The sequence below is a fragment of the Gymnoscopelus braueri genome, assembly GCF_963280865.1.
Source record: "Gymnoscopelus braueri genome assembly, chromosome: 4".
Lineage (NCBI taxonomy): Eukaryota > Metazoa > Chordata > Actinopteri > Myctophiformes > Myctophidae > Gymnoscopelus > Gymnoscopelus braueri.
Window position 1 is genome coordinate 18,593,465 of NC_137605.1, and position 14,833 is coordinate 18,608,297.

General features: G+C 43.5%; 1 protein-coding gene across 8 annotated transcripts in view; it reads left to right on the forward strand.

Moving 5' to 3' along the window:
• Positions 1 to 269: 269 nt before the first annotated feature.
• Positions 270 to 14,833, forward strand: part of g6fl (g6f-like) — a gene marked incomplete at its 3' end in the record, with an annotated part of 26,139 nt that continues 11,575 nt past the window's right edge. For all 8 annotated transcript variants that reach the window (XM_080425368.1, XM_080425369.1, XM_080425370.1 and 5 more), the window contains exons 1-5: positions 270 to 404; positions 896 to 1,234; positions 4,719 to 4,985; positions 6,254 to 6,289; positions 13,898 to 14,236. In XM_080425368.1, coding sequence (XP_080281494.1) covers positions 326 to 404; positions 896 to 1,234; positions 4,719 to 4,985; positions 6,254 to 6,289; positions 13,898 to 14,236 — 1,060 coding nt within the window. In that variant the 5' untranslated portion in view covers positions 270 to 325. The remainder of the gene's footprint in view (positions 405 to 895; positions 1,235 to 4,718; positions 4,986 to 6,253; positions 6,290 to 13,897; positions 14,237 to 14,833) is intronic.

Below are 14,833 nucleotides of genomic sequence, written 5' to 3' on the forward strand. Positions count from 1 at the left end.
CACACACACACACACACACACACACACACACACACACACACACACACACACACACACACACACACACACACACACACACACACACACACACACACACGTTTATCACGCACAAACACAAGCCTTAAATGAGAATAGTGACAGGCCCCTTCCTGTTGATTATCCCAATATTACTCATGTCATATCCTGTTCAGCGACACATGACCTGTCACTTATAGATACTGTTGGTTCTAAAGACATGTTTTCTCATTATTCTGGACAAGACTGGATATATAGTGGGAGTGGGAGAAAGAAGTCTGGTGCAAAGAGAGAGAGTGTGTGATGCATCATGGAGTTTGGCTTTCTTTGTTTCATCCTGGCTTCTTCCTTGGTGTTACTGTCCTCTCTCTTGGGTGCATCCGTTACAGGTATGGAGTGTATTGTTGTAGAAGGAAGTCTCTGAGGAAAGTTCTTTGTTGGTTTGTTTGTTTTTACAGTTTTGCTCTTGGATGTTCCATCTGGTGCAGCATGCCACTTTCTTCCTGTGGCTCTTCTTAGAGAATAGATGATGATCTCACGCTCATAAACGAACAAGGTACTTTCGGATCCCAGCGTCTAAGTCAATAGAAGTTTACCTCTTTGTGAGTCAAGGAGAGGCCCAGCATTAACCTTCTTCTTTAGCGATTTTTATTCTGCCCTTGCACGCCGCTGGTCGATTGATACTATTGATTAGTTTTAAGGGGTTCACTCATAAGGCTGACCTGGTCTGACTCAGCCAAAACATGCAGAGCAGGGTTAGGGAAAATACACTGTGATTACATTTTCTGTAACCCATGCAGAACGTTTCCCGATGGCTTTCCCTTGAGTCGCTTTGGTAAAATGCCGATGTGAAACTGTTTTCCTTCATTCCTGCCCTCAGACAGCAACTGGGACGATGTAGTGGTGACAACCGTAGGCAGACCGGCTACCCTGACATGCGTGGACGGGGCGGCGAGGGGTGCCGTGACCGTTAACTGGAAAATGAAGTCGCCCGGGGACAGCAAGTGGAAGCTGGTCCTCTCAGCCAATGAGAGGAAGGAGTTTTCTGGCGGAGCCTCAAAGGCGTCCATGAGGTTAACTGACAGCAACTTTCAAGACACTGGGAACTTCTCTCTGTTCTTCCTTCCTGAAAGGGTGGACGGAGGACTCTACTCATGCTTGATCAAACGACAGGAAAGGAAAGTGAAGGAGAGGATCATACTGCTGGCTGTGCTTACAGGTAAAATACAACACGTTTTATATACTGTATGTATATATATATATATATATATATATATATATATATATATATACTACAATCGGCAAACTGGCTGTACCAGGGAACAGGGAACAGGGAACAGGGAACGGACAAGTTGCATGTTAGGTTTCGCTTTTGGTTTGCATGATGCAGTTAGGTCTCGCTTTCGTTTTGCGCGTTGCCAAATCATGTGCGAGAAACAAGCACCGGTGTTGCAAGGAACGTCTACACGCTCTTCTGTCTCCGTCTCCGATGTGCGGGCCAGGCTACTAGACGCGGCCCGACCTTCTAGTATATATATATTCCGCAAAAATAGCATGCCTACAAGCCTACAACGTGTCATGATGCAATACGTTGTGCGCTTGTAGATCAGCTTTTTGTCGCTATTGATGTACAACAAGTGTATCGGGTTTGAGTTACGCCATTAAACATCATATCAGGCTGTGTGGCATGTATAAAAATGCTGCGCAGGCCCACTTGACCTCAATTTCAGATCAAGATGGCGAGAGTAAAAGATCTAATTGACTATGAAAGAGGGTTCATTATTGGGGCACGGCTGGCAGGAGCTTCAGTCACAAACACTGCTCAACTGGCTAATGATTCAATAGGAGCTGTCTTCATCTTGATCTGTGGGAGAGACATCAGTAAATAGGGAAACTAATTGCGTTTGAAAGTGTGCATTCGATGACCACAGACTGTATACATTAGTACAATATCTAAGGAAAAACAAAAGAGAAGAACTCTTCCGCAGGTGTCTATGAATGTCAATGAAAGACTTCACCAGACTGTCAACAAGAAGGGTCTGTTGAGAGAAAATAAATAAATACATTTTATAGTTGGGTTGCAATTAATTCAAAGTCATTACAAAGACGAATGCACATTTGAGAATTCAGTGGTGAAAGAACCACAGGCCATGAAAGGGTCAGATGAGTCATACAGTACTTCACCATATTCTCAACAAGTACAGTAGGCGAGTGCATGTGTGGCATACACCAAGACAGGCCTGAATGCGTACCCCTGACAGTGAGGGGACCGTTTGCTCTGTCATGCTGTGATGTATTTTCCTGGCATGGCTTGCGTCTCTTGTTCCCTTAGAGCAGGGGTGGGTGCATTTTTACCCAGAGGGCCATACTCTCTTCAATAAAGTGAGCGAAGGGCCACACATTAGAGAATTGAATTGAAACTTGAAACACCTGCTGTAGTGCTAAATTATGTTACAACTGTTTGAATTTGGTAAACAACTCAGATTGCTTTACAATAGGCTATTTGCTAGGCCAGAAGACCAGGGTCCTTGCTTCACAACTCAAGAACCTTCTGTTACAAAATGTTGATTTTTACTGCTCTGGTGTACTCTAAGGTTACAATGAAAAGATTACTGTTAAATAAGTCTACAATTGTATTAGATGTAATCTGGAGCCAGCCACTGTTGGCCATATGTTTTGGGGATGCACATCCTTGACTCAGTTTTGGAATAATATCTTTAATGCCTTCTCATCCATTTGTCATATAATAATTGAGCCCAATCCAATAACTGCTATATTTGGAGTTCCCAATGATGATGTACCAATTACCTCTCCTCAGGCCAACTTCATAGCATTCTCTTCACTTATAGCCCGGAGGCTTATTCTCCGCAACTGGAAATCAGATAAATCTCCAACGTTTACGAGTTGGGTCAAGGATGTGCTGTCCTTTATACCATTAGAAAAGCTCAGGTACAACAGATACAAGTCTCGCCGAAAATGTATAAAGGCCTGGTCCCCTTTTATTGAATTCACCCTTACTCTGTCTTTTCCTACAACTACTGGAAGTGATACTGTATTTTGACTCAATAAGTGTTTTAATTTTGTTCCTGTTTACTGTGGTTTCTAGAAATACTGGTCACTTCTCTAACTGTACTTGGATGTGTGGTACCCTATATTTGCCAAATTCATTGCTAACTGTCTGGTCTGGATATGCTAAACCCCCTTAAGCTTATTAAGAACTTTTCTTTTTAATTTTAATTTCATTTATTTTTTGTCTATTTTGTTTTCAACTCGAACTTCAACTATTTACTGCTCTCGTATTTTATTTTATTCACCCCCTTTTATAAATGTTGTTTTATTGTTGTAATTTTATTTTTGTGAGGGAACCGGGGAGGGTGGGGTATATGTGGGGTTGTATGTCCTAATAACTGAAAATACCATAAATAAAGTTGTAAAAAAAGTCTACAATTTATAGCTTGACAGTTGCCTTGATACACCACGACATAGGTGTCTGATGAAATACATTGTATTATGTTATAAATATGGACTCAAGGCAGACTGTTCTATCTACTCAAATGGTAAATATTAATGACCAATATTTGTAATTGAGTTCAATTCATTTGTCTCAAAATAAATTAAATAAATTCTGCGTTTTATCATTAAATGAATAAAATGCAGCATTGATGTAATGGGTTTTGGGGAAAGTAAAATCTACATTTTAGATTTTTTTGGGGTGGGGGGGGTCATTTTGTATATACCTTTGAGTACATCACCCCTGGGGCGGCTGTGGCTCAGGGGTAGAGTGGCCGTGTAGAGGGAACTGTTCGATCCCGGGCTGGGGGGCTCCCCCAGAGTTAGTGTGGAAGTGTCCTTGAGCAAGACGCTGAACCCCTAATTGCTCCTGATGAGCAGGTTGGTGCCTTGCATGGTTTCCTCCGCCGTCGGTGTGTGGGTGAATGTAATGCACAATTTATGTAAAGCGCTTTGGATAAAAAGCGCTATACAAATGCACCATTTATCACAGGCCGGATTGAGATTGTCTTCTTTTTATTTGTATTATTTTTTATTATTTGTATTATTATCACTTAACAGCAACCTTCCTCTTTGTTGAGGGAGCAGAGTAGTCAGCCTCAAATAGGTCATCTTATTTGCTGATACTGCTCACCTGTGCTCTCTACAGTTCTGCCACAGCAGGGCATAATGAGATTGGCCCTCCCACACTCTACCTAGCTGTCTTCTTTGTGGCCCAGGGCCATGATGTGTGTGCTGAATGCCACAATATACATAGCCTGCATACTGCGATCGCAAAAACCTGGCCAAGTCAACATATTGTATCAACAAAACAAATATTAGGGTTTTTACACCACAAATCCCCTGTAAGGAACCAGTCTATGTTCATACCTTGCTCCGTTCTTCAGTTTAATACATGAAAAACAGCACATTATTCTTCCCCTGTAAACCACTTTAAATGTCTATGCTTTATGCATTTAGCTCTTGCATAAATATCTTATATTCTTGCTACCATTGCGTACTTTACTTAAGCACTTCTTAATCACTCTACGATGCGCGTCAAATCACATCCTCAGCATCATTATGCACGTGTCATCCATGCGATAAGAAAATGCATATTAAAAACATCTATCTTCGTGCCTCGTACTATCACACCTCCATCCGCTCTCTCTCTCTCTCTCTCTCTCCCCCCCCCCCCCCCTCACCATCTCCAGTCACCATCGTGCCGAGGCCACCCGTTCTTCAGAACAGCATTCTGCGGCTGATCGCAGAAGTCAGCCCTGACTTCGCTTACGCCAAGATCACCTGGGCGGCCCCTGGCGGCCGGCCCATGAGGTCAGAGACCATGAGGAACACGGGCATCGTGGCCAAGTTGCCACAGTTCCAGCCTGCAGATAGTGGGGCCTACATCTGTATAGTTCACCCTAACGGCAACAGCAGCAGCCCTTTCTTCGCCTTCAACGTGGACGTCGCTGTGGACGGTGAGATGGGGGAGGGCGGGGTGGGGGGGGTCAGGGATGGGATGGGGGGGGTAGAGTTTTAGACAGAGCGTGTAACTCATACGGTAGGCAAAGTTCAAGGTTTATAATGTAATTCCTGCTGTGCTGTGTCGCATGTCCCACCCCCTCATTCTGCCTCTCTCTACTGCAGACCCTCAGTTTAACATGAAGACCTCCATTTGTTATGATTTTGGGCGGTGTAGCCGCCCCTATAAGTGGGGTTGGGACACCTCATTAGTACACATTTGCTGTACTGTGATTGGCTCATTAGTACACCCCTAGCTGTACTGTGATTGGCTGACTCTATTGGCTGACTCTATTCAGCACTGTGATTGGCTAGCGAGACACATGATGACATTAATAACCTATAAATAGGACTATGCACTTCAAAAAAACATTTTTTTTAAAAGTGAGCTTCCATCACTGTGATGACCACTGTGATGGCCACACCGCCCACTTCACACTGGGTGTGATTTTTTATCTCTGGGATCCCCAAATACACTGTAACAATCTCAGTGTTCATTTAACCTCCAGACTGTTTAAATATAAACCAAATGGACCCTTATGGGTCCAACAATCTGGAATTACAGACTGATAAGGGTCCATAAATATCGATCATTTACAGTACATGGGGACCCAATCAAGGACCTGTGGGGGTCCCCGGACCTCACGCTGGGAACCAGTGCTCTACGGTATTGTCTTATCAAGCAGAAAAGAATGAGGTGAGGGTAGAATAGGAATGAGGACGGAGGAAGGGATTATATTGTGTCAATGGTTCATTTTCCTTGCTTGCTACAACAGCCCCACAAATTCAATGCCCATCTCCCTCCCAGCTTTCTACAGTATCTAATTGACTCAGTAAAGGTAAACGCACACTGGACTAGCCACTCTCTTATCAGGGAAGAAAGTGGAGGGAGAGAGGGCAGAGGACAATATGGAGGGAGGGAAAGAGCAAAAGGGTTACAAAACAAAAAGACAGTTTGTTATTGCTGCTGTAGACGGCCAGAGGCGACCGACTGGCACGGCATTACTTATTTAAGCATCCTGTTGCAATGCTTCTTCAAAGTAGTCACATTTACAGACCACTTTTCTGGAGATGCACAAGTCTGAGCTGTAAGTTCTGCACTAAAATTCCAACTACCCAACTCGCCCCCCAATTGAATTTCGTATTTGGCTGCTATATCCATGTATTATTGATCACTTCCGCTTTTTGTATTTACTTTTACTTTGCTTTTTCCATCTCTCCGCAGCTGCCAAGGTGGCCTCTTTCAGTAACATAACACACGGTGAGTGACTTATAGAACACAACAACAAGCGCTCTCAAATGCCTGTGTCAGCAGCTTGCTGTCAGCAGCAGAGCAGAATGCAAAACACAAACTGAGGGAAGAGCTTCTCGGAACATAAGAACATAATCCTCCATTGTTGCCGTCAACCACCCTCTCTATCTCACTTCACTCTTGTTGTTCCGTTTGGGCTCTCTCTCTGTCTCCATACCACCTCGAGGCTCGCACTCCATTCATCCTCTTCCGCTCGGCCTCCCTCTCATTCCTCTTCTCGCATACCAATCCTCTTTTCCAGAGCATCTCCTCCTTGCACCATCGTGTTTTCTAATCTCCCTCTGGCCTGTCCCCTCTCACTCTCTCCTTTTACTGTATACAGTAGCTCTCACCAGTTTTGATCTCACTCACCCACATCTCAGCTTTCCTTTGTCTCTCTTCACTCACTCTTTCTCCAGAGTTCAGACTTAAGTCACTGCCATCCAAGTTATACGTTGGTCTCAAGTCTTAACCTTCCAAATGTCAAGTAAAGTCCCACGTCACTGTGTTCAGGTCAAGTCACAACTTGTGACCCGAAATGTGGGACTTGTGAGTCCCACATTTTGGATGTCAAGTTCTCAAGCCTCAACGGTAGTACATTTTAACATATTTGAACACACATTTTCAATTCAGGACTTGCATGCAAGCACGCACCTATAACATTCTTTATCTCTCTTTGTGGGGGCGAAATCATGTTATTTTGCAGACGGCAACTCTTTTCTTCTCCCTGACAACAACAAAAGTTTTCTCACTGTGAAGTATTATTTTTGGAATCGTTCCAGATGCCGTGATTCTCACTGTTGGCTCTTGCATTGCATACAGCTGATATTAGGGTTGAGTGACATCTGCAGTTGCTGCAGAGCTTTTGTGTTTTTCCACCCACCAAAATATTTGATAAGCAGTTATTCAAATTTTCCATTTAGCAGATGCTCTTATCCAGAGGGAATTATGTAGTGCAAGATCGGAGTAAATGACATGAGCCCTAGTCAACAAATGAAATAGAGTGCAAAGAAAACAATTAAGTGCTACAAAATAACTAGGATACCAGATACAAATCAAACCTAGAGTAGCATCTGTCTACACATCTGTCTACACATCAAAATAAAAGACATATCTGAACGAGTAACCAACATACTACATCTGCATAGACTGCATGATATGACTAGCATCAATAGACCCCTTAACAGACGACGTCACACTGATAAGAACCGGTATGCGTGCAACCAGTATGCGCGCAATGAAACCCATTCTATCAGGTCTCGCTAGGACGCGCCTCACTACTAGCCAACACACAAGAGGGGGTTGGGGTGTGCTGAAACCAGCGTACCCCGAAACAACAGGTTGGGAATTGATTGCGTGAAACAATCACCTGTGCGTCCAGTCTCAATGTTAGTAAACAAATAATTGGTCTATTATATCGTTGCTGTCCGGCAGGAACCACCTAACAAAATGTTTCGGCTTTTGCATTTTTTTCCATAAATCAGTGCTATTGAACACCCTTTACGTCTGTGTGTTGGTAAAAAAAATATTGAACCAATGAAAAGTATTAAAAAGTGCTTCTGACAAAAGCAGAGTTATGAGATCTACTTAAAGAGGCACTATGTAACTTTTTTTTAATGAATTAAATGTAATTTTGTCGAATCTGTATGGTAGAGTTAATACAATATATTATTGAGACATTTAGATTGTGTCAAAAAGGTCATGTCTCACCTAGACACAGGCTCTGACATGAATTTTGACCAGATATGTTAGTATAGGAAATCAAAGGTTGTTTGTGTGGAGACCAAGCAAGTCGACTTGTCTCTGTGCCATCTTGTTTTGACAAGGTGAAGTTAACGGTTGTGAGTGTGGGTAGATATGAAGGGTAGGTATGAAACATCCTCTGCTCTCATGAGAGCAGAGGATGTGGTCACAAAGAACCACATGCCTTGCAAACAACACCTGCCTCTCTGCAACCACCATCTCTGCAGGCATGGATGCCGATTTATGTTGGGTGGGTAGGGTACTCAACAATAAGTTACACACACATCAACCAAGTTTTAACCCCTTAATCAGAAATACCTGATGAATGTCAGTTGGAAACATTGTACTCGCAATAAAATAATTGTTTTCTGTAAGTGAAGACAGTGTGCGCGATCATCATTCTTTCCTGTCTCATGCTCAAGTAGGTGTGCAAAAGGACCTTTTTCAAGTCATACAATTTGATTATTGGCTGATGATGAAACCATAACTGGTATAAGGACTTTGCAGATTACAGGGAGAGAGTTTGAATGACAGAAATCTGTTCACAATAACACACGGTATCAGAGCGGGTACATCATGCATCCTGTGCACGTTACAAAGCATCACACAATAGTCATCTGACCGACACATTTCCTGTGGGATCTCGGCTTTCTCCTTGGGTGCTTGGGCTCCCCGGCACCCACAGGATTGGCGCCAATGTCTGCAGGTCTCTGCACAAACATACACTGAACAGAGAGAATGTTCTGTATTCTATGTCAACTGTATGCATGCAGAATGAGCATGTAAGGTAATCACCAGATGTTACTTATAATCTGATGAAAAAGTATGTGTAATCACGGTAATCAAAACGCCCTTCATGACAGTTACTCTACTCTATATTATAGAACGGATGGCCGCAGTTTAAAGTTAGCTCCATGTCCTAATCGTTGAAGCTGAGTATTATTGTATCTTGACAAAAAGGTCACAGTTGATGGCCCTGGATCTGAGAATTTGTACCAAATTGATTGTCTTTACCACCAAAGTACATTAAGAACTGGAATATAATTAATGTGATCTGAGTGCAGCTTTGTCAGCGATGTGTCACTCATGTGTGACTCCTGTTATTTCCTCATGAGAAAATAATTCTCTTTTGAGGCACTGGGGTTCACACTGGTCCCGAGGAAGACTAAGCTGACCGCACTATCAGATCTGCTAAGTCCATCGAGATTTTTAAGTCCTTACAAAAAACTCACCTTCTCTCTGGCTTTTAACAACATCCACTCCTGAATATTCCTATTTTAACTCCTATCTAACGTTTTCTACCTTCTGTGTACATACTGTAGGTGTAAATGAACAATCTCGCTCTATGTCTGTGTCTCCTATATGCATGCATGTTATGTGTTTTATACTTGTTTTTGTTTTTGTGTTTTTGTTCTTTGATTTGATGTATTGCTTTTCTTTTACCTGTGCAGCACTTTGGTCAACTAAGGTTGTGTGAAAATGTGCTCTATAAATACAGTTTGATTGATTGATTGATAAGCTAGTAACTCCCATCATGATGACTGACTATCAGATGACATTACCTGAGTCTCAGACACAGCAGAGAATGTAAGGGAACTACTACTGGCAGTAGAAATGGAGTGCAGGAAGATCTGCCTCAAGCTCTATAACAAGAAAACTAAAGTATCGGTATTTAACACAGAGGACATCATTGCCACTGCCGACGGGACAGTGCTCGAGGTAGTCGAGGACTTCAAAGGACTTTTACTTTTACTTGTACTTTAAGTATTTTTAAAAGCATGTACTTTTGAATACTTAAGTATATTTAAAAGCAATAACTTTTTTACTCTTACTTGAGTAACATTTTGACTGAGCTACTTTTACTTGTAGTGGAGTAAATTTGACCAGGAGTATCTGTACTCTTATTCAAGTACTGGAGTACTTTGTCCACCTCTGCGGACAGCAGAGATATCAAAAAGTAGGCAATGAGAAGTAATACAAGGAATGATTGCTAGGGGTGAGGTCAAGTCTTAAGAGGTGAGGTTAGACTGCGGAGGAAATGGGGAGAGAGTCTTTTGTCCTGACCGAGGGGAGGAGGTCATGCCATAGCTTGGGAGCCAGGAGGGAGAACAGTCTATGGCGCTTGGACAGGCCGGGTGTCGTGGGGAAGGGAGGCACATTATGTCCTGTGTTAGCTGATCTGGGGGCGTATGGGCATATCATGCTCTTGATTGGCTTGCAGGTCATCACCAGTGTGTTGAATTGGAGCTGCTTGGATAAGACTCCTTGTTGAGGATGAGTCTTATCCTCCAAATATTGTACAAAGAAAACCTACACAATCATGTTATCGCTGCAAGTGATGTCTGCCTCGAGGGACAGCTGAATGTCCAGGACCACTCCCAGCTTGCTTGTGCAGTTTCATTGGAATGGGCCCTGGGCCGGCTTGAATCTTGACTGGTTGGGAGCCAATAAGTTATGCTGTGAGAGCTGGTTAGAAACAACAACAATACCGGTCTGTAATTCTTGACATTGGAGGAGAATAGGAGAAGAGTTGGTTTCTTGAGGAGCAGAGTAACTGGCTGACTTTAAGGCAGATGGGATGCAGTAGGATGTTATGGATATGTTGATGATGGTAGTAATGAATAGTAGATCAGAGGCAACGGTTTGGAAGATCGAGGAGAGGATGGGTTCTAGAGAACAGGTGGATGACACCAGTTCCAGGATCTTATCTACAGATAGCGAGAAGGAAGACAGGTATGACATGTTGGGGTTAGTATCGCATGAGTTAGTTAGACAATACGTTCGCGGAAAGATGGGAGAAAGAGCTTCTAAAATCATCATCAAAGTAGGTAATGATAGAAAGAGGACTCAGGGAGGAGTGTATGAAAGTAGGAGAGGTTATCTAATTGGCCAGTTTTGGGCAACGTCCTTTCAGCTGCTCTGAGATACGTTTGCTCAGCTCTGAGGGTTTCAAATAATCAAGTTAACTGGTGGACACAGGCATGTTGGCTTGGAGGAGAGAGGTCAGAGACCGTCAGATGAAATAGTGGGGAAAAAGAGGAGGTTGCAGATAGCCTATCAGACTGAAGACTGAATGCTTCAGTCTGACATTGCCTCCCCTCTAAGAGATTTCCAAAGGAGAAGGGATTTGATTTTCCCCAACCAATCACTAGAGAAAAACTTACCCGGTCCGCATGGTAAATTGTGTAGTTTGGGCCATTCGTCAATTAAATAAACATGTTTACATTATTGAGTTTATAGCTCCCATAGCCTGAGGGCGGGGACGTTTGGCTGAACGTGTTGCACTGTCTGATCCAGTCAGTGAGTCTGTGTTTCAGTTGTCTGAGCAACGCAGGCAGACAACTCTAACCCACAGATAGGAATACACTATTACGAGGGGATAGTTTTCATCCCACACACCTGATTCAAAGTCGACCAATCAGTCAGTTTCACAGAGCACCGAGGGTTTGCAGTACAGACACAGGTTATAACTCACAAGCGCAACTGATCTGACCAATAGATTCATGGAAAGAGGGTATTAACAGGAATGGGTTGATGTTGCTGCTGATCGTTTTAAATCCATGACGCAAAAGGAATGCCTCATACCTAAAACTAAACCTAAAAAGGCCAATTCTCCTGTCTGTGTTCTCAGGGACTCACCCATGGGGTTTTAATTTAAAAAGATAATTTCAAAACATTGGCGGATTTGGCACATAATTCAATCAGACCCAAGACTCCATACTGTTTTTAAAGAAGCCCCAGCCCTCCCAATTTTAGGGACCAGTTGGTGAGATCTTACACACCTGCAAAGAAGAAAAGTACCTTTTTAGAGGACATTCCCGATGGGAACTACAGGTGTGGTAGCTGTGCCCAATGTGGCTTTACGACCAAATGTAAGACCTACACACATCCCCCCAGTGGAAAACCTGTTAAGATTTGTGGTGTGATCACCTGTAGTACCAGCAGGCTCTAGATAACACCAGGTCCAATACTTTGCCAGCTCTATCTGTACGAGGAAAGGGAGATGAGGAGAGGTCACATGAGGACAGAAGAGAAGTAACATTAAGATACTTGTCTGCGGGTAGGTTGAAGGAGAGGAGTGCCATCCCCAAGTGGACCTGAGGGACAATAGAGCACAATGATTAAAAGAGGGACAGGGTGTGTAATTGAGACCGCATGAAATTCAAATGTGGAATGTGAAAGATGAGAAAGATTAGGAACACAGAAATTACTCTTGGGAGGTATAATTAAACCTGTACCACTAGCTCAACTCAAAAGTCTGGCAGAGATATGCAATAAATGCAAAGACTGGAGGGAGGCGTAGGCTGAAATTAATTCAGCTTTCAACTTTGATTCTGAGTAGAATAGATTTAGATTTTAGATTTGAAAAAAGAAAAAGTGAATTGGGATCACTTTGATTTTGATATCTGATCTGTTATCCCAGAATTAGCCACATCGGATCATTTGTTTCCATCTGCTTGTTTTCTGCATCTTCCTTGCTCACTCCAGCCACCTACATGTCCTCTCTCACCGCATCCCATGTGCCCCTCCTTCCTGCGCCCACATCCCAACCATCTCAATCTCACCTCTCTGCATTATCCCCAAACCTCCTAACCTGGGCTGATCCTAGTAATTTCTGATGACTACAATGTCAATTAGAAATACAAGTTTGATTAATGAAATAATGTGTTTAACATTCATCTAATGCACTCGGAAAGGGATTCAACATTTCCTTTTCAACTCTACCCTAGAGTTCAAAACGTTAATCTCTATCCGAGTAGATCAGATTAGAATTTTGGGTGTTAAAGATATTTGATTAATCCAATGTATTTACATAATGTTTGCTGAGATAATGATATTCTATCAAAGTGATGCCAATCCTGTTTTTTGGTTTTGAACTACCCAAAATCTGAATCTGATCCACTCGGATAGGGATTAAAGGTTTTTAGCTCTTGGGCCCACTTAGACGGATAAATGAGATTAGATAGAATTCTGTGATGAGAAAAGGTGCACATAGGGTACAGAGAAAAGGAAATAGCAGGAATAGTGATAAAAGTCATTACAGCAACAAAGATGGATACAAATTCAAGGTGACAGGCCTTCCTCATGGACTGCTGCAGATAGACTCTCTTGTCTTTGTGCAGTGAGGCTGCCGCTCTGAAGCTGCCACCCAGCCAGAGAAATGGGCCAGATAAGTGCACAGCAAGTGACTGACAACAGGTGTGCTTGATTGATCAACTGGGAGAGTGTGTGTAGCAGATGTGTCTAATGAGCCAATCAGAAAATGGGCCACAGCAATAGCCCGAAACTGTACAAATAGGCCTTTTTCATGGCAGCCAAATTGACATAGTTGAGCAATTTCTCTTCCCAGGCAGGGCTGGCCCGCCCATTAGATAAGGAGTTGCCTAGGGCGCCACTAGGGGGGGGGGGCGCCCCCAGAAAAAAAAGGCTGGCTCTAGGTGGCGCTGTGGCAGAAAACGGTGGCGCGGCGCTGTCAGACATAGATCAGAATTACTTTCTGTTTAAAAGAGACTGAGGTGCTCTTAGTCCCCTGGGGGGGGGCCAGGAAAAATATTGCCTAGGGCACCAAATTGCCTAGAGCCGGCCCTGTTCCCAGGTGTTACCTACCAATGCTATTAATTAAGGTTGTGTTCCATACCGGTGAACATTACACAACTATTAATGTAAATATGGCTGTGAAAACAGACCTGACCTTGACCTTGATTGTAACCTCGGCCTTCCTGCTCTTTCCTTTTCTCTGTACCCTATGTGCACGTTTTCTTATCGCAGAATTCCATCTAATGTAAGTCTCAAGTCCACAACTTTGTCTCTCCGTCTTTAAAAAAAAAAAAACAGGTCCTATGATCTCCACCGCCACCCTGGCCCTGTCCTCCTTCTCCCTGTCCTGCCCCACCGTCAAAGGAGACTATGTCCGCCTATACTGGCAGCCCCCGGACAACAAGCGACAGAAAGACATGAAGCGGGCGTACTTGTATGACCGCTGGAGGGACGAGGTGGGTAAGGGAGGAGGGCAGCAGCAGCAGCTGGAGCTGGCAGGCCCACCCTACAATCACCAGGACGGGAGCTTCAGCTTCCATCTCCGGCCCGGACTGAGGGATGGTGGCCTGTACATCTGTGAGGTGTTCCTCAATGACAATGTCTTCAGCCAGGCCACCAGGCTCAGTGTGCTGAAAGGTATACAGGGAGGCAGGAAGAGTTGGAGGGGGAGGAGGAGCACAAGGAGTAGGTATAGAAGAGGGGGCAGGAGGAGGTACAGAATGTGGGGTTTGAAGCAAGGAAGGTAAATTAAGGATGAGACACCGACATCATTTTGTATATACAGCCGGGAGTTTGATGGAATGCTTTTGCAGTCAATGAGAGCCAGGTGGACCAGCTTATAAATAATCCCTATTTCTGAATGGCAGAGACCTTTGTAAAAGATCAGTCCAGGAAAATAAAACAAGACCTATCACACGTTGTTTTCTGCATGTGTTGCTTTTTGTCCCTGAGCAAGACTCTTAACCCCTAATTGCTCACAGGCCCTCATTGGAAACAAGACCGTAAGGACTTTCATGAACGGACCTGTTAAAGGAATTATCCTTATTATCCTTTCGATGTGTACACTGTAATTTTTATAGAGGTATCTAAAGAGCGCAAAGAGAGACGACCAAATCTCGCGATACTACCGAGCCTGAAACGATACCTGCCGCTGTTTAAACTACGTAGTGTGCACATCGAAAAACCAGTGATCACAAAACAACCTGTGATGTGTCTTCTTTAATATTCCTGAAC